The 20,760-nt window shown below is 44.9% G+C and overlaps 2 protein-coding genes across 4 annotated transcripts in view; both read right to left on the bottom strand.

The window, feature by feature from the left end:
* usp1 (ubiquitin specific peptidase 1) overlaps positions 1–20,760 on the bottom strand; it is a 171,275-nt gene that overhangs the window by 47,332 nt on the left and 103,183 nt on the right. The window lies entirely within an intron of this gene.
* Positions 1,648–19,942, bottom strand: LOC147122017 (scavenger receptor cysteine-rich domain-containing protein DMBT1-like). The gene is made up of 9 exons (XM_085977002.1): positions 18,617–19,942; positions 17,394–17,708; positions 14,419–14,736; positions 14,258–14,335; positions 13,852–14,169; positions 13,705–13,746; positions 13,423–13,539; positions 12,475–12,582; positions 1,648–1,880 (listed from the first exon to the last, which is right to left on the bottom strand). The coding sequence occupies exons 1-9, from the start codon at positions 19,050–19,052 to the stop codon at positions 1,648–1,650; spliced, it is 1,965 nt and encodes a 654-aa protein (XP_085833128.1). The 5' UTR covers positions 19,053–19,942.

Genomic DNA, 20,760 nt, shown 5'->3' with positions numbered 1-20,760 from the left:
CATCTCATTAATATTTGGGGACTTGGGCCAAAATTGTCCCATATCTGTACCACAGACTAGCAAGCAACAGCCTGACAAATTCATACTCAAAGAATCATACCTTAAAGCCATTAGGTAACTCCTCCAACACAAACCGTAGGTTTGTCCTGTCCCACCAGGTGGACAGACCCACCATAAGTGTCGGTACTGTGCTATACATTCGGGAGGAAGTGGCAATGGGATTGCTGAACATTGACTCCAGAACCATGAAGTCTTATGGCTTCAGGTCGAGCATGAGCAAGGAAACCTGCTGATGATTACCAACTACCAGCCTCCCTCAGCTGCTGAATCAGTGCTCCTCCATGTTGAACACCACTTGGAAGAAGGACTGAGGGCAGCAAGGGTACAGGATTTACAGAATCAACAGTTCAGATCAAAGCTCTGCAGTCCAGCCACATCCAGTAGTAAATGGCGGTGGATAATTAAACAACTAACGGGAGGAACAGGCTTCATCAGTATCCCCATCCCCCATGATGGCGGAGCCCAGCACGCGAGTTCAAAAGACAAGGCTGAAGCGTTTGCAACCATCTTCAGCCAGAAGTGCCGAGTGGATGATCCATATCGGCCTGCTCCTAGTTCCCCCACCATCACAGAAGCCAGTCTTCAGTCAATTCGATTCACTCCACGTGATATCAAGAAACGGCTGAGTGTACTGGATACAGCAATGGCCATGGGCTCTAACAACATGTCGGCTCATGACCTGTGCTCCAGGACTAGCCGCGCCTGAAGCCAAGCTGTCCCAGTACAGCTACAGCACTGGCATTTACCCGACAATGTGGAATACTGCCCAGGTTTGACAATTCCCAAAAAGCAGGACAAATCCAATCCGGCCAATAACCGGTCCATCAGTCTACTCTCAATCATCAGCAAAGAAATGGAAGGTGTCACCATTGACTAGTCACATAAATACTATGGCTACAAGAGCAGATCAGAGGCCGGGTATTCTGCGGCGAGTGTCTCATTTCCTGACTGTCCAAAGCCTTTCCACTATCTACAGGGCACAAGTCAGGAGTGTGATGGAATACTCTCCACTTGCCTGGATGAGTGCAGCTCTTGCAACACTCAAGAAGCTCAACACCATCGAGGACAATTCAGCCCACTTGATTGGCACCCCATCCAGCACCTTATAGATTCTCTCCCTCCACCACTAGCGCACCGTAGCTCCAGTGTGTACCATCTACAAGATGCACTGCAGCAACTCGCCAAGGCTTCTTAAGCAGGACCTCCCAAACCCGCGACCTCTAAGGCCTAGAAGGACAAGGCCAGCAGGCACCAGGGACCACCATCACCTGCAAGCTCCCCTCCAAGTTGCACACCACTCATGGAAATATGTCGACATTACTTCATCGTCCTTGGGTCAAAATCCTGTAACTCACTCTGTCACAGCACAGTGGAAGTACCCTCACCACAGGGACTCCAGCGGTTCAAGAAGCTGTCTCACCTCCACCTTCTCAAGGGCAATTAGGGATGGACAATAAATGCTGGCCTTGCCAGCGAATCCAGGAACGAAAAAAATATTCCATTATACCATTGGGGGAAATTAACATGATTTTGTTTCAAATCCAAATTATTTCTGCAATATTTTGTAACTAAAATCACTGTCCGGTACTACGGGTCCCTGGCAGTGTCATTCATCGGCAAGTAAGCTCTGTTATCTTCAGTTGTTGGTTTTAGGTAGTAGAAAGCGTGAAGTGCAATAAAGAGATTGTAGGAAGTAAAAATGTACCCACCATGAATAATGGAGAAGTTCCCTTCAGGATTTTCTGATCCCGGGTCAGTGTCACCCAAAATGTCACTGGTGTAATATTCAATCTGATTGAGGGAGTCAATGGAACCAGAAACTGTCAAACACAAATAATGGATGGTTATTGGAGAGATTGTTCAGGATATCGGAGCAGACAACATAATGAGCCGGATTTTCCGGGGCCCATGACCGCATACACACAGTGTACATGGTCATAAGTGTCCCACAAGTTTCGTGTTTCCAGATGTGATTCACATGCACAAAAACCCAGAACTTGCAATCTGTTGAGATTCTGTTTGACAGATCGTGCTCATCCGCAGGAAATGGACATTCGCTGGCGCCGCGTTCGGTTATTTGCCCAACTACTGTCCAACGAATGCCCACACAACCCTTACACCTGGTACAAGCAGGAGTAAGGCCTTCTTGTACCAGTGTAAGCATTTAAATACATAGTAAAATACATGTATTTAAATTATTTAAACATACATAAACCTTTTAAATTAGTTTATGATATTTTTTGCCCCTTGAAAAATGTTTAAATTTATTTTTCCACAAATTCAATTTTCCTTTTAAATGTTTAATTACATTTTATTTGAATTAATTTTGACTATGTGATGATTTATTTTTATTTCAGTTTTGTTAAAATGTATTTTTTAGGGGATTCCTATTATGCTTATGTGGATTCTGTAGTTAAATATTTGTTCTTCAATCAAGATAACAAGAACAGATTATCTGGTCATTATCACATTGCTGTTTGTGGGAGCTTGCTGTGCGTAACTTGGCTGCCCCATTTCCCACATTGCAACAGTGACTACACTCCAAAAGTACTGAATTGGCTGTAAAGTGCTTTCAGACGTCCAGTGGTCGTGAAAGGCGCCATATAAATGCATGTCTTTCTTTAAATTGAATCCCCATAAGAATAATGAGAATCACCCTTTGTGCTTTGTTGGGCTGGCCCACCTTATCCCAGGGGCGCTTGCGCACCGCATGTGCTCCTGGGCCTTTACACAGGCATATGCCTGGAGGCCCAGGAGCACAAGTGTCCGAAGGTCCAGAGGCACCAGGTAGGTGCGGAGTTTAATTGTGGTTCAGAGGCAATCGCCTGCGGGAAGCCTCCGACCGCAATTTCCAGCCCAATAGCTTCATCGTCCCTGTGACAATGTGATGGAATTTGGTAACTGACACCATTGTGGTAATCATTCACCACAAGGACTGCAGCGGTTCAAGAGGAACGCCCATCACCACCTTATCAGGGCAAATAAGGATGGACCATAAATGACGGCCCTCGCAGCGGTCAGACACGATGGCCCAGTAATTCGGGTCCCAACGCGTGAGTGCGCACGGGGTACCCACGCGTGGACCAGATGGAAGTGCCAGTTTCTTGCATGCACAGCGCATGCGCGGGAAAACCGCACTTCCGGTCCCCTGAAAGGCGGGGTTAAGAGGTGAAATGTGTGCGACGTATGAGGCAGCGCGTGCGCGTTGAACTTCCGGTTTATGACAGGTTTGCCCGTGCGTGAAGGCCTCCACTTTTTACACATTAAAAAAGCAGACGTAAGGACATCAGTTTAAAAGGTAAGTGGTCAATTAATTAAAATTAGAACTTTTTTTCCACAGGTTTATTATTTTTAAATACTGCACAGTAAGGTAAGTGTATTTTTAGCTCCGATTTTTTATAAAATTGTGTTTTTCAAAAATTTAAATTTTTGTTTAAAACGGTTATTTAATGTTATTTATAGTTGATTTAAATAGTGTGATGTTTTTTTTAAATTTATTTTAAGGTTATGTACTGTTTTGGGAGCCCGGAGTTTTCATGAGCTTGACAGGTCTTATGTCTAACTCATGAATGGACTTTTGCATCCTCCGATTGGTTGCCCAGTGCTCCCGTGATCCCAGCCGACGCATCGAACTAACTACGCCACTGGATCACGCAAGCACAGTACGCCGGGAGCTGGGGTGGGCCACAGACCAGAAATACACGCAGGCCCAGGCCTCAACTTTCGGCGCGCTATGTAAGTGTAGGTCGGGGGCTTGCACCCGCGGGAAGCCCCCGATCCGAATTTCTGGTTCCGCGGCCTATGATGGTGTACACACACCATCGTAAGTTTCCCGCAAGTTCCGGGGTTCCGCCTGTGATGCCCGACAGCCCAGAACTTGCAATCTGTCCAGATTCTGTTTAACAGATCGTTCGAATCCGCAGGAAATTGACATTCACTGGTGAAGATTTGGACTATTTGCCGAACCACTGCCCAGCGAATGCCCACGAAACCCTTACACCTGGTAAAAGCAGGGGTAAGGCCTTCTTTTACCTGCGTGCGTGTTATTTAAATGTTCAAAGTTAGTTTAGGTTATATTTGGACCCTTTAATATTTTTATATTTATTCCACAAAAAATGCTTTTAAATGTTTAATTAAATTGAGTTTTAACCAATTTGGAACCTGTGATTATTTATTTTTATTTAAGTGCTGTGAAATTGCTCTTTCAATTTGCGGTCGGGGGCTTCCCGCGGGCGAATGCCTCCAAACCGCAAGAATAGTGCGAACCGACCTGATGGTCTCGGAGGTTTGGACATTTGCGCTCCTGGGCCTCTCCGCCAACACCTGCGTAAAGGCCCACGTGTCTCAGGTGCACGTGGTTTGTGAGCGCCTCTGGGATCATGTGAGCCGTCCCAAACAATCCGAAAGGCGGATCACCATTCTGCTTCTGGGGCTTTAGGTACAGAATCACCATCAGCATGAAAAGGAATCCCCTAAAATGTCTATTACACACCAGTTAAATAAAAACAAATCATTACAAGTTCAAAATTACTTAAAATACAATTTCATTAAATATTTAAAACAAAAGTTTAATTTTTTGAAAAATAAATTTAAACGTTTTAAAGGGGTTAAAAATAACCTAAATAAATTTAATTTTTTTTACCTATTAATGATTTAAAAAAGTTATGTTTTAATAATTTTTTTTTAACTCTTACACTGTTAAGAGACGGCCTTACCCCTGCTTTTACCAGGGGTAAGAGTTTCACGGGCATTCGCTGGGCAGCAGTTGGGTAAATAGCCCAGCTCTCCGCCAGGGAATGTCCATTTCCGGGGATGTGGTGGATGTCGAGCTGAAACTTGACAGAGCGCAAGTTCCGAGTTTTCGCTCATGCGCATCGAACGTGGAAACCCGGAACTCGGGGGTGAGTTACAGCTGGGTACACACCGCGTACTCGGCCAACGGCCCCGGGAAATCTGGGCCATTCTGGTTACGGGAATTCCGTACTGAAATGGAATCCCCAAAAACAAAATAGGAATCCCCCTTTGTGATTGGTTGGACTGGCCCACGTGAACCGCTTGCGCCCCTGGGATATGGGGCCTTTACGCAGGCGGACGCCTGCAGGTCCAAGAGCAGAACAGACCAAAGGTCTTGAGGCAGCAGATAGCTGCGTACTTTGCTTGCGGTCCAGAGTCGTTCGTCTATGGCAAGCCTTCGATCGCAAATTCGAGGCCAATATTATAAAGGAAGGAATGAAGATGATTTCAATCATACGAACATACAAATTAGGAGCAGGAGTAGGCCACTCGGCCCCTCGAGCCTGCTCCGCCAATCAATAAGATCATGGCTGATCTGATTACTCCACATTCCCGCCTACCCCCAATAACCTTTCACCCCTTTGCTTATCAAGAATCTATCTACCTCTGTCTTAAACATTTTCAAAGACTCTGCTTCCACTGCCCCTGAGGAAGAGAGTTCCAAAGACTCTCAACCCTCTGGAGAAACAAAATTCTCCTCATTGTTTTAAACAGTGACCCCTAGTTCTAGATTCTCCCACAATTGGAAACACCCTCTCCACGTCCACCCAGTCCAGACCCCTCAGGATCTTATTGTTTAAAATAGTTATTTTATGTAATTTATAGTTACTTTAAAAATTTGATTAAAAAAAAAAATTATTTGAAGTTTTAGTTATGTTTTGGTGCTGGACTGTATCCATAGATTTGACAGGTCTTCCTGTCAAATCTATCAATAGAAATTCCCTGCTACGATTGGCTCTCGATGGCCCACGTGACCCCAGGGGATGCTTCGAACTAACTGCACCCCTGGGATACACAAGCACTGCGCGCCGGCAGCTGGAAGAGGCCCAGGATCAGAATACCATGCGGGCACACAGTACAACAGCTGGCGGGCTAGGTAAGTGCAGGTCAGAGGCTTGCAACTGCAGGAAGCCTCTGACCACAATGGCCCAGAAATTCAGGTCTCCACGGTTGAGTACGCACGGGGTACTCACTCGTAGGCCCAATGGAAGTGCCGGTTTCATAACATAAGAAGTAGGAGCAGGAGTAGGCCATACGGCCCCTCGGGCCTGCTCCGCCATTCAATAGGATCATGGCTGATCCGAACTTTGACTGACGTCCACTTCCCTGCCCTCTCCCCGTAACCCCTTATTCCTTTATCAGCTAGGAAACTGTCTATCTCCGTTTTAAATTTATTTAATGTCACAGCTTCCACAACTCTGAGGTAGCAAATTCCATAAATTTACTACCCTGAGTGAAGAAGTTTCTCCTCATCTCAGTTTTGAAAGAGCAGTCCCTTATTCTAAAATTATGCCCCCTAGTTCTAGTCTCACCCATCAATGGAAACATCCTCACCGCATCCACCCAATCAAGCCCCCTCACAATCTTATATGTTTCAATAAGATCGCCTCTCATTCTTCTGAATTCCAATGAGTAGAGGCCCAACCTACTCAAACTGTCCTCATAAGTCAACCCCCTCATCTCTGGAATCAACCGAGTGAACCTTCTGTGAACTGCCTCAAGAGCAAGTATAACTTTTCTTAAATATGGAAACCAAAACTGTACGCAGTATTCCAGTGTTGCCTCACCAGTACCCTGTATAACTGCAGCAAGTCTTCCCTGCTTTTATACTCCATCCCCCTTGCAATAAAAGCCAAGATTCCATTGGCCTTCCTGATTACCTGCTGTACCTTCATACTAACCTTCTGTGTTTCATGCACCAGGACCCCCAGATCCCTTTGTACTGTAACACTTTGCAGTTCTCTCCATTTAGATAATAACTTGCTCTTTGATTTTTTCTGCCAAAGTGCATAAACTCACACTTTCCAACATTATATTCCATCTGCCAATTTGTTGCCCACTCACTTAGCCTGTCTATGTCCTTTTGCAGGTTTTTTAATGTCCTCCTCACTCACTGCTTTCCCTCCCATCTTTGAATTGTCGGCAAACTTGGATACGTTGCACTCGGTCCCTTCCTCCAAATCGTTAACCTAGATTGTAAAGAGTTGGGGTCCCAGCACTGACCCCTGCGGAAAACCACTAGTTACTGATTGCCCACCCGAGAATGAACCATTTATCCCAACTCTGTTTTCTGTTGGATAGCTAATCTTCCAACCATGCCAGTATATTGCCCCCAAACCCGTGATTTTTTATCTGGTGCAGTAACCTTTTTTGTGGCACCTTGTCAAATGCCTTTTGGAAGTCGAAATACACCACATCCACTGGTTCCCCTTTATCCACCCTGTTTGTTACGTCCTCAAAGAATTCCAGCAAATTTGTCAAACATGACTTCCCCTTCACAAAACCATGCTGACTCTGTCTGGTTAAATTTTGCTTATCCAAATGTCCTGTTACTGCTTCCTTAATAATGGACTCCAACATTTTACCAACCACAGATGTTAGGCTAACTGGTCTATAGTTTCCAGCCTTATGTCTGCCTCCCTTTTTAAATAAGGGCGTTACATTAGCAGTTTTCCAATCTGCTAGGACCTTTCCCGAATCCAGGGAGTTTTGGAAAATTACCACCAATGCATCCACAATCCCTACCGCTACTTCTCTCAAGACCCTAGGATGTAAGCCATCAGGTCCAGGGGATTTATTCACCTTTAGTCCCATTATCTTACCGAGTACCACCTCCTTAGTGATTTTAATCGTGTTTTGCTCCTCCCCGCCTATAGCCCCCTGTTTGTCCAGTGTTGGGATATTTTTTGTGTCCTCTACTGTAAAGACGGATACAAAATATTTGTTCAGCGTTTTTGCCAACTCCATGTTCCCCACCACTAATTTCCTTGTCTCGTCCTCTAAGGGAGCAACATTCACTTTAGCCACCCTTTTTCTGTTTATATAACTGTAGAAACTCTTGCTATCTGTTTTTATATTTTTTGCTAGCTTAGTTTCATAATCTATCTTCGCTTTCTTAATTAATCTTTTAGTTATTCTTTGCTGGCTTTCAAATGCTTCCCCATCTTCTATCCTCCCACTAGATCTGGCTACTTTATATGCCCTTGTTTTCAGTCGGATACTATCCTTTATTACTTTACTTAGCCACGGATGGCTGTCTTTTCTTTTATGCCCCTTTTTCCTCACTGGAATATATTTTTCTTGAAAGTTGTGAAATATCTTCTTGAATGTACACCACTGCTCATGTACCGTCTTACACTTCAATCTATTTTCCCAGTCCACTGTAGTCAACTTTGCTCTCGTACCTTCATAGACTCCTTTATTTAAGCTTAGTACGCTGGTTTGAGATCCAAATCTCTCACCCTCCAACTGAATTTGGAATTCAATCATGTTATGGTCACTCATTCCAAGGGGATCATTTACTAGGATATTTTTAATTAATCCGGTCTCATGACACAGGACCAGATCTAAGATTGCCTGCCCCCTGATTGGTTCAGTTACATACTGCTCAAGGAACCCATCCCTAAAGCACTCTATGAACTCTTCCTCAAGGCTGCTCTGCCCAATTTGATTTGTCCAGTCAATATGAAAGTTAAAATCCCCCATGATTATAGCTGTTCCCTTATTACAAGCCCCAACTATTTCCTGATTTATACTCCGACCAACAGAGTTGCAACTGTTAGGAGGCCTACAGACTTCACCCACTAGTGTCTTTTTCCCCTTATTATTCCTTATCTCCACCCAAACTGTTTCACTATCCTGATCCTTTTACCCAATATCATTTCTCACTATTGCAGTGATTCCATCCTTTATTAACATAGCCACCCCACCTCCCTTTCCTTCCTGTCTGTCCTTCCTAATTGTCAAATACCCCTGGATGTTTAGTTCCCAGTCATGGTCACCTTGCAGCCATGTTTCTGTAATGGCCACCAGATCATACTCATGTGTAGTTATGTGTACCGTCAACTCGTCTATTTTTTTTACAAATGCTGCGTGCATTGAGATAAAGAACTTTTAAATATGTTTTGTGACAATTTATTCCTGCTTTTACCCACTTTACTACTCTACCTTTATCTTTATACACTCTGTCCCTTCCTGACACGCTCTGATTTTTAATTCCCCCCTGCTACCTTGCTCTATTGCCTTCTCCGTTGACATTTTTAGTTTTCGCTCTTTTGAAACCGCCCCGCCACTAATTAGTTTAATGCTCTCTGTACAGACTTGTTATTCGATTTGCCAGGATTCTAGTCCCAGCACTGGCCAAGTGAAGTCCATCCCAATGGAACAGCTCTCTCCCGTCCCAGTACTGGTGCAAGTGTCCCAAGAAGCAAAACCCATTTCTCCCACACCAGTCTTTGAGCTACGCATTTAACTCTCTGATTTTATTTACCCTAGCCAAATTTGCTCCTGGCTCAGGTAGTAATCCAGAGATTATTACCCTTGTGGTTCTGCTTTTTAATTTGGCCCCTTGCTGCTCATACTCCCTAAGCAGAAACTCTTTCCTTGTCCTATCTATGTCGTTGGTACCAACATGGACCACGACAACTGGATCCTCCCCCTCCCACTCCACGTTTCTCTCCAGCCCAGAGGAGATGTCGTTAACCCTGGCTCCGGGCAGGCAACACAGCCTTAAGGACTCTCGCTCCCGGCTGCAAAGAACCCTATCTATCCCCCTAATGATACTATCTCCTACCACTACAACATTTCTTTTTACTCCCCCCACTTGAATGGCCCATCGTTCCACGGTGCTGTGGCCAGATTGCTCATCCTACCTGCAGTCCCTGATCCTGTCCTCACAGGGAGTAAGAGCCTCGTACCTGTTGGACAAGAGCAAGGGCTGCGGCTCCTCCAACACTACCTCCTAGATCCCCGTACCTGCCTCACTCATAGCTACACCCTCCTGTCCCTGACCACGGAATACTTCTGAATTAGTTAAGCTAATTGCTGTAACTACTTCCTGGAACAGAGTCCAGGTAACATTCCCCTCCCTGATGTGTTGCAGTGTTTCAAGCTCGGACTCCAGCTGATCAACACAGAGCCGGAGTTTCCTCGAGCAGCCAAAACTTACTGCAAATGTGATCACCGTGAGAATCAATGGTGTCCACCAGCTCCCACATATTGCAGCAGTAACACATCACCTGCTCTGCCATTCTATGTAATTAATTACATTTATTATTATTTTTAAATACCCTCTGCCCCGATTCTAGATGATGAATATCACACCTCTATTTAATTGAACTTACCAACTTATAAAGGTTTTCAAAGGGAAGGAAAAGCACTCACCAACCAGCCAATCACCTCCCAGCTTGGCTGTGATGTCACTTTTGAATTCTGACCTCCCTTTGGAATTTTGTCTGTCGAGCCTGTTTAGGCTGCCTCGCCTCGCTGCTCCAACTCGACTCAACACCCGCTGCTGCTCCCGGCTGCCTCGACTGGGCCTCGCCGCTCCACCTCTGCGATGTCTGCTAATCTGGAGACCAAACTCTCAAAATGCACTGCGCATGCGTGGGAAACTGCCACTTCCGTTCCTCTGAATGCAGAGGTTCAGAGGTCGAATGCGTGCACGGAGAAGCTGCGCGTGCGCATCAAACTTAGCTTTCTTTTTACTGTTTTTTCCGTGAGGGTATGTCTGCAGAATTTAGAAATGTAAAAAGCAGGCCTAAGGCCTGCTTTTTACAAGGTAAGTGGTGAATTAATTAAATTTAAAACATTTTTTCCACAGGTTTATTATTTTTAAATACTTTAAAGCAAGGTAAGATTATTTTTAGCCCCGTTGGAAGATAAAATTATTTTTTTCAAAAATTTAAATTGTTTAGAATAGTTATTTCATGTAGTTTATAGTTTATTTTAAAAATGTGATTGTTTTTTAAAATTTATTTGAAGGTTTAGTGCTATTTTGGGGCCATTGTATTTATAAGTCTTGACAGCACTTCCTGTCAAGACTTATGAATGGAGCAATCCCTGCTCTGATTGGCTGCCCATGGTCCACGTGATCCCAGGTGATGCATCAAACTAACTGCGCCCCTGGGATACGCAAGCACTGCGCGCCAGCAGCTGGACCAGGCCCCGGATCGGAATCCCACGGGGTCCTACAGCTCAATGGCCGGCACGCAAGCTAAGTGCAGGTCGGGGGCTTACACCCGCGGGAAGCCCCTGACCCGAATGTCTGGACCAAAACAAGAATTCAATTTTTTGAAAAAATTAATTACGGTTTCTAACGGGGCTAAAAATAAACTTACCTTTCTTTAAAGTATTTAAAAATAATAAACCTGTGGAAAAATGTTTTAATTTTACTTAATTCACCACTTACCTTGTTAAAAGCAGGCCTTGCGACTGCTTTGGAAAAGGGTAGCTCCTGGAGACTTACCCTCCCGGAGAAACCTGCAAAAAAGAAGGAAGTTCACGGCATACGTGCTGCCACTCCAGCACATGCGTTCGACCTGTGAACCCCTTCCTTTAAGGGAACGGAAGTTCCGGTTTCCCACACACGTGCAGTGCATGCACGAAACCGGCCCTTTCGTTGGGCCTACATGTGCGTACCCCATGCGTACTCACCCGTGGGGACCAGCAGTCCTGGTCATATCTATATATATATATAGATAGGTTTCAATCAAGTCAGCTCTTACTCTTCTAAACTCCAGTGGATACAAGCCTAGCCTGTCCAAGCTTTCCTCATAAGACAACCCGCCCATTCCAGGTATCAGTCTAATAAACCTTCTCTGAACTGCTTCCAACGCATTTACATCCTTCCTTAAATAAGGAGACCAATACTGTACACAGTACTCCAGATGTGATCTCACCAATGCCCTGTATTACTAAGGCATAACCTCCATACTTTTGTATCGATCTGTGACTTCGGGTGATGTTTGAGTGAATAGTGGTTAGCACTGTTGCCTCACAGCGCCAGGGACCCGGGTTCGAATCCGGCCTCGGGCGACTGTCTGTGTGGAGTTTGCACATTCTCCCCGTGTTTGCGTGGGTTTCCTCCGGGTGCTCCGGTTTCCTCCCACAGTCCAAAGATGTGCGAGTTAGGTTGATTGGCTATGATAAAATTGACCCTTACTGTTAGGGGGATTAAATACGTGGGGTTACGGGGATCGGGTGGGATATGTGTCGGTGCAGGCTCGATGGGCCGAAATGGCCTCTATCTGCACTGTGGGGTTTCTGTGATTCTGTGAATACAATCAGCCGATGGGTTTATTAGTCCTGGGCTCAGATATCTGAGGGAGTCCGTGTGGAGCCGGTGGGAAATGGAAACAGCGTCTCTGCTCGCTATTTACAAACAACCCGTAAACCCGTTCTTTGACAAATACCGACCAGTGGGAATCTTCCCCAAACCATTGCTGCTCTCACTATACACACGGACACAGAGACACTGTCACTGTGATAGGACTCCTTCACATGGGGGCAGTGAGTGGACTGCTGATCGTGTCCAGTCAGTACATTGACCATTAAAAGGGGTATTTAAGGGGAGGTGACACTTCTCCAGTGAAGATTCGATATCAAACGGAAAATACAGACCTGAACCCTGGGTCTGAGCGGAATCCTCGCCGGGTGGAATATTCTCAATCTCTTCATAAATTTCTTGGTACAAACCAGCAGGTGACTCCCTGCCGTGAGTGACAGCACCTGTTGGAGCGAGGGCGGGGAGATTAACATTTTGATTCACTCAACGCGCGTTTCACAGGAATTCATCTGCAAATAAATCCAAATAACAGATATAGTGATAGTCAAGGGTCAGAATCAGTTAGCGTGAATGTGGAGGAGTTTAGTTGTGTGTGTGATTCCCTGTGTGTGTCTGTGTCTCTGTACAGACACATGTTCACCTCCAGCAGACTGCGGCCAGTTGTATTGACCTCGGGAAGACGGGATGAGGGGGTATCAGGAGAAATGAACTCCAGTTGATCGCTCGGTTACGGGGCCACACGGGGAGTTCAGCTGAAGAGAAGCTGGGTGAAGTTGACTGATCTCTGCAGAGAGCATCAGTTTGGAAGCACAAGTGAGGAGCTGATGGTTCTTTGGCATGTCCTGTCAGTGTGAGAGGAGCCTTGCTGTGTACACGGAGCAGGAGTGTGTTGGGTGGGTGAGATATGTGTGGAAATGTTGTGTTGGGAGGTAGAGTAATCACCGGAGAATGCAGAAAGTCCTATAAAACTGTCACTTCTCAAAAAGGTGGAGAACCCTGTCAAAGAGTTCGAGATTGGGCATCCGGACCCAGAAACTGAAGGGGTGGAACGGATACCCAATGGATAAAGGAAGAACAACAGACCAATCAAAAAATAGAGATTACAGAGAACGGGTGAGGCCATCGAGGAATTTGAAAACAAGGATAAGAATTTTGAAATCAAGGCGCTGCTTAACCGGGAGCCAATATCCGTCGTATGGAAAAGTGCAATTAACTGGAGACTCGCCAGGATATGAAGCGATCGGAGATCAAGCGTTAGTTCAGCGGTAAGATTTCTGCCTCACCTCTTCTTGTTGCCTTTCTCTGTATTACCGCCATCAGTGCGATCAGCTCACAGATTAGAAGTACCCCGAGGGTTATGCAGATGGCAACAGGGATGGAGGTGGTTTTACCTCCCTGTCCTAATCACAAGATTGCAGAAAGATTTAACAGACACAGTCCGCCTTATATTTTAAAAATGTTCCAGTCAATTTGAAAGCGCTCACGTTATCTTCAGAAATTAACAAAACAAAGAACATGATAAAAACACCAATACCACTAATAATAGTACTATTGATGGAAAGTACCTGCAGGTGTGGACGGAGAAGCAGTAGGAGGCAAATCGAGTCCTGTGGAATATATTGTACAAACATTTCATCAACTTCAAACATTAGGATTTTACATTAAAAATATAAACGTTGTTTTAAATTTCTGAAATCCATGAGGCATGTTACCAGAACAAATCACACTGGCATCTTCCTTGTGATCACAGTCATGTTGACCTGGCGGTGAGGAACGACAGTCGCACAGAAAGGATTCACTTCCGGTGCACTTCACCTCATCCAGCCAGATAAGACCGGCACCCTGGGCAATTACGGCCCCTCCTGCGGCCAATAGAGCGGGGCCGCAACCCAGCTGTCTGCAGACAACATTGGCATCGGCCATATCCCAGGAGTCATCACACACCGTGCCCCAGCTGTTATTGGACAATATCTCCACTCTCCCGGTGCAGTTGGTGTTGCCTCCAACCAGGCGCAACAGTTGTCCCGAGTCTATCAAAGAGAATCATTTATTGTTATTTATTTAGTAGAAGCCTGGAATACAAGTCAGATAGTTTGTATAACGAAGAGGAGGAAGCACCTAGTGAATGTTCATGTTTAGCACGAGGTTCTCGAACACAGACCCTTGAACTGTGGGATCTCTCCGGCACTTTGGCTTCTGTTGAGAAGAGAAATATGCTGACTGTATTGGACAGCAATGTTTGAAATGACACCCGCACATTGAGAGTTTCCTTGTGTTACCTGAACAAACAACACCCGCATCCTCCCCGTGATGACAGTTGTGTTCGCCCCAAGGGTCTGACTGACACTGCCAAAGGGTCGACTCGTGTGATTTACATTCCATCTCATCGAGCCAAATGGGTCCGGATCCCGCTCCGAATGACCGAATGTTATACTCAATAGATATGAGGGGGCCACACTGTAACTGTTTACAGATCACTTCTGCATCATGTCGATCCAGTTTATCCGAGCACACTGTTCCCCAGGTCCCATTGTAGAACACTTCCACTCTTCCCTCACAGCGATGCTGTCCTTTCACCAGCCGCATCTCTTTGTGCTCTGTCAATGAAACAAGAAATATCCAGGTGGTTCGATTGATAACCCGCTTTGGGTTCATACTGCACAACACATGTTGCACCGGTGTTGGTAATTATTTCAGAAATACATCTACATTCCAAACACATAAGAAAGAAGAGTGAACACGGATGTCAAAATGAAAGGTCATACTTGACCAATGTTATTGAATTATTTGAAGAATTTACAGAAAGAGTAGACGAGACTAAAGCAGGTGGTGTAATATGCGTGGATTTTCTAAAGGCATTCGATAATGTACCACATTGTAGAATCATGACTAAGGCCAGAGCATGTGGAGTCAGTGGAGAAGTAGCAGAATGGATAGCTAGCTGGATACCAAACAGAAAACAGAGAGTAGGGGTTAAAGGTCGTTACTCAGACTGGTGGAAGGTGGGACGTGGTCTTCCACAGGGACCGGTGTTGGGGCCACTGCTGCTCATCATTTGCATTAACAATTTGCACTTGGGAATCGGAAGTAGAATTTTAAAGTTTACAGGTGGCAGCAAATTAGGAGGTATGGTTAATACTGAGGAGGACTGCGACAAAATACAAGAAGAATTAATAAACGGGCAGAATGGGCATTTTATTGGCAAATTAATTTTAATATAGGTAACTATGAGGTGGTGCATTTTGGTACGAGGAAGACATAGGCCACATTATCCTTGGAAGAAGGGAGAAGATAAAATATGAGAGTAAACTAGCAAATAATATAAAAACACAGTAAGAGCATCTACAGGTATATAAAAAGGAAAAGAGTAATTAAAATAAACATTGGTCCCTAAGAGGATGAGACTGGGGAATTAATAATGAGAAATAGAGAAATGGTAGAGACTCTAAATAATTATTTTGGATGAGTTTTCACGGTAGAAGACACTAAAAACACCCCAATGATAATAGATTATCAAGGGGCTATAGGGATGGAGGAACGTAAATCAATCTCTATCACTAGAGAAAAAGTACTAGGCAAACTAATGGGGCTAAAGGCCGACAATCCCCTGGACCTGATGGCCTGTATTCTAGGGGCTTAAAAGAAGTGGCTGCAGAGATAGCAGATGCATTGTTTGTAATGTGCCAAAATTCCCTGGATTCTGGAGAGGTCCCAGCGAATTGGAAAACTGCAAATGTTTCATTATTCAAGAAAGGTGGGAGACAGAAAGCAGGAAGCTATAGGCCAGTTCGCCTAACATCTGTCGTTGGGAAAATGCTGGAATCTATTATTAAGGAGTTAATAGCAGGACATTTAGAAAATCATAAGACAATCAAGCAGGGTCAACATGGATTTATGAAAGGCAAATCGTGTTTGACAAACGTTTAGAGTTCTTTGAGGATGGAACAAACAGGGTGGATAAGGGGAAACCAATAGATGTAATGTATTTGGATTTCGAGAAGGCATTCGATAAGTTGCCACATAAAAGGTTACAGCACAAAATACGAGCGCACGGGGCTGGGGGTAATATATTGGCAAGGATAGAGGATTGGCTAACTAACAGAAAACAGAGTGTCGGGATAAATGGCTAATTTTGCAGTTGACAATCCGTAACTAGTGGGGTGCTACAGGGATCAGTGCTGGAGCCTCAATTATTCACAATCTATATTAATGACTTGGATGAAGGGACCGAGTGTACTGTTGGTCTTCTGATGATACAAAGATAGGTGGGTGAGCAAGTTGTGAGGAGGACACAAAGAGACTGCAAAGGGAGATAGAGAGGTTAAGTGAGTGGGCAAAAGATTGGCAGATGGGGTATAAGGTGGGAAAATGTGAGGTTATCCACTTTGGAACGAAGAATGAAAAATCAAGTTATTATTTAAATGCAGTGAGACTACAAAATGCTGCGGTACAAAGGGATCTTGGGGTCCGAGTACATGAAACACAACAGGTTAGCATGCAGGTATAGCAAGTAACTAGGAAGACAAATGGAATGTTGATCTTTTTTGCAAGGGGTATGGAGCATAAAAGTAGGGAAGTTTTGATGCAACTTTACAGGGCACTGGTGAGACCGCACCTGGAGTACTGCGTACAGTTTTGGTCTCCATATTTAAGGAAGGATATACTTGCATTGGAGGCAGTGCAGAGAAGGTTCACTAGGTTGATTCCTGGGATGAAGTAGTTGATGTATGACGAAAGGTTGAGCAGATTGGGCCTATACTCATTGGAGTTTAGAAGAATGAGAGGTGATCTTATTGAAACATATAAGATTCTGAGGGGGATTGAACAGGTGGATGCGGGGAGGATGTTTCCACTGATGGGTGAGACGAGAACTAGGGGGCATAATCTTAGAATAAGGGGCTGCTGTTTCAAAACTGAGATGAGGAGAAACTTCTTCACTCAGAGGGTAGTAAATCTATGGAATTTGCTACCTCAGAGAGCTGTGGAAGCTGCGACATTAAATAAATTTGAAACGGAGATAGACAGTTTCCTAGCTGATAAGGGTATTAACGGTTATGGGGAGTGGGCAGGGAAGTGGACGTGAGTCTAGGTTCGGATCAGCCATGATCCTATTGAATGGAGGAGCAGGCCCGAGGGGCCGTATGGCCCAGTCCTGCTCCTACTTCTTATGTTCTATGTCATTCTCTGTAATATCTCCTGTCTGAAGCATTGCTAATAACACTGCAGAAAATGAGCAGGTTGAAAGCGCCCTTACCTGAACACATCATCCTTACATCTTCTTTATGAGCACAGTCGTGGTTACCCCACGGTGCTGAGGGACATTCCCACAGAAAAGATTCGTCACCCGAACAGTTCAGTTCATCCAACCAAACTGGGCCTGAGCCTGGTCCACAAGCAGCAGGAAGTTCCATGTCCAATGCATTTCCGCAACCCAGCTGTTTGCAAACCACGTTAGCGTCGGCCAGGTCCCAGGAATCATCACAAACTGAACCCCAGGTCCCATTGTAATAAACCTCCACTCGCCCAGCACATGGGCTTCCACCGGCAGACAGCCTTAACTGCACGTGTCCTGTTGGAGAACAATACAGGAGGATTATACTTCCAATACACATGAACCTCATCACTCAATCCAACCCATTGTATCCTCTCCAGCCGAAAAATTCTGACCTTTTAAAGCGGCTGTGACAGATAAATGAAACTATACAACTGAACATCTGTCTACTCTTCCATATTATATAGGATGCACAGCAGAGAAATCTTTAAGATATTCCTGCTACCTCTGGCTGCTGGGATTCATTGTCTCCAGTTTCCTCATTTTTTTCGAATCTTGTGCACATTGTTGTTCAGGCAATTGAACGTGTTTTTACTAATCGTTTCACTTCCTCTATTTTTAACAGTCATTTTATGCTCATGTTCTATAATTGTATCTGCTCATTGTTAGGTTTTGTCACCCGTATTCATTACCTTGCTTGACATTTACTCTCATCTCCTACTTCATTTATGTTTAGCCCATGTTCATTTCGTTTATACACAGTACACTGAAACCTACCCCAGTATAACTCCAGCTCATCTGTCTACACTGATATGCTGCACAATGGAGCTGATTTTCAACCACGTGATCCGTCCCTAAACATCTCAGCCTGTCCACCTTTAAGCCGCCCTCTTGAAATCTACCCTCTGACCAAGCTTTTAGACACCCTTTCTAATATCTCCTTGTTGGGCTCTGTGTCAGTTTCCAGTCTGATTGCGCTCTTGGGAAACGCCTTGCGACGTTTGTCTTTGTTAAAGGAGCAAATCAATGCAACTTATCGTTGTTGATGTTTCTCCCTTCAGCCCGTGTCCTCTTGCTTTGCTCTCACCCACTGAGTTAAATAACTGGTGTAGAGACACCGAGGAACAAGTGACCAATATTACCACTTTTCTCAGCAGATTAGATATTCCCCTTGATGGTTCTGTAAAATTGAACCATTTGTTCACCTGAACACAGGACCCCTACGCCGATGCTGTCATTGAGAGATGGATTCAATGTGAATGAGCTGCAGTTCCGGAGCTGAGACTCGTTTCCTTCACACTGGACATCATTCACCCACACGGGCCCTTCACTCTCTCCGTACTTTGAAGACTTATAAGCGGCTATCGCAGAGCCGCAGCCCAGCTGTCTGCAGACCACGTTGGCATCGTTTAGGTCCCAGAGGTTGTCCCGCACTCTCCCCCAGCTGCCGTTGTAGTAAATCTCCACTCGCCCGTCACAGCGGCTTCCCCCATTAGTCAGTCTCGGCGGCCAACCTTCATCTACAAAAAGAAACACATTGAGAGCAACACAGAAACATAGAAACGTAGAAGATAGGAGCAGGAGTAGGCCATTCGGCACCCCGAGCCTGCTCCGCCATTCAATGACATCATGGCTGATCATCCAAACTCAGTATCCTGTCTCTGCTTTCTCCCCATAGCCCTTGATCCCTTTAGCCTTAAAAATATATCTAAATCCTTCTTGAATATATTTAGTGAATTGGCCTCAACTACCTTTTCTAGTAGTAGAGAATTCCACAGGTTCACCACTCTCTGGGTGAAGAAATTGCTCCTCATCTCTGTCCTAAATGGCTTACCCCTTATCCTTAGACTGTGTCCTCTGGTTCTGGACACCCCCGCCATTGGGAACATCCTTCCTGCATCTAGTCTGTCTAGTCCTGTTAGAATTTTGTAATTTTCAATGATATCCCCTCTAATTCTTCTGAACTCCAGCGAATATAAGCCCAATCGACACAATCTCTCCTGATACGTCATTCCTGTCATCCCAGGTATCAGTCTGGTGTATCTTCATTGCTCTCCCTCCATGGCAAGAACATCCTTCCTCAGATAAGGCGACCAAAACTGCACACAATACTCAAGGTGTGGTCTCACCAAGGCCCTGTACAACTGCAGCAAGACATCCTTGCTCCTGTTCTCGAATCCTCTTGCTATGAAGGCCAACATACCATTTGCCTTCTTAACCGCCTGCTGCACCTGCATGCTTACCTTCAGCGACTGGTGCACAAGGACACCCAGGTCTCGTTGCACTTCCCCTTCTCCCAATCTATTGTTGTTCAGATAATAATCTGCCTTCCTGTTTTTGCCACCAAAGTGGACAACCTCGCATTTATCCACATTATACTGCATCTGCCATGCATCTCCCCAATAACTCAACCTGTCCAAATCATACTGGAGTTTCTCGGCATCCTCCTCACAGGACACACGCCCACCCAGCTATGTGTCGTCTGCAAACTTGGAGATATTACATCTAGTTCCCTCGTCTAGATCATGAATATATATTGTGATTAGCTGGGGTCCTAGCACCGATCCCTGTGGTACCCGACTAGTCACTGCCTGCCACTCAGAAAAAGACCCATTTATTCCAACTCTTTGCTTCCTGTCTGCCAACCAGTTCTCTATCCATGTCAGAAACTTACCCCCAATCCCATGTGCTTTAACTTTACACGTTAACCTCTTATGCAGGTCCTTATCAAAAGCCTGCTGAAACTCCAATACACCACATCCACTGGTTCTCCCTTATCTATTCTACCAGTTATATCCTCAAAAAAATTCCAGTAGATTAGTCAAGCACGATTTACCTTTTGTAAATCCATGTTGACTTTGTCCAGTCCTGTCACTGTTTACCAAGTGCTCTGCTATTACATCTTTTATAATGGACTCGAGCATTTTGCGCACTACTGATGTCAGGCTTACTGGTCTATAATTCTCGGTTTTCGCTCTACCACCTTTATTAAATAGTGGGGTTACATTAGCTACCCTCCAATCTTCAGGAACTGTGCCAGAGTCTATAGAATTTTGGAAGATGATCAGCAATGCATCTACTATTTCTGGGCTACTTCCTTAATTACCCTAGGATGTAGATTATCAGGCCCTGGGGATTTATCGGCCTTCAATCACGTCAATTTCCCTAATACCATTTCCCTACAAATACTGATTTCATTCAGTTCCTCCCTCTCATTCGACCCTATTTTCCTCGACATCTCAGGGATGTTATTTGTGTCCTCCTTTGTGAAGACAGAACCAAAGTATGTATTTAATTGTTCAGCCATTTATTTGTTCTGCATTATAAATTCGCCTGGTTCTGACTGCAA

The sequence above is a fragment of the Somniosus microcephalus genome, chromosome 3 (assembly GCF_052327205.1).
Source record: "Somniosus microcephalus isolate GS21.2 chromosome 3, FLI_Smic_1.0, whole genome shotgun sequence".
Lineage (NCBI taxonomy): Eukaryota > Metazoa > Chordata > Chondrichthyes > Squaliformes > Somniosidae > Somniosus > Somniosus microcephalus.
Note: the sequence above shows the minus strand (reverse complement) of the source record. Positions and strands in the feature narration are given on the sequence as shown.

Coding starts and splice junctions, on each gene's coding strand:
- LOC147122017 (XM_085977002.1), bottom strand. CDS start 19,052: ATGATCAGCCATGATGTCATTGAATGGCGGAGCAGGCTCGGGGTGCCG. Junction 13,540..13,704: donor TTCTCCGTCCACACCTGCAG/GTACTTTCCATC, acceptor TCTTGTGATTAG/GACAGGGAGGTAAAACCACC. Junction 1,881..12,474: donor CGCTCAGACCCAGGGTTCAG/GTCTGTATTTTC, acceptor TGTGTTTGACAG/TTTCTGGTTCCATTGACTCC.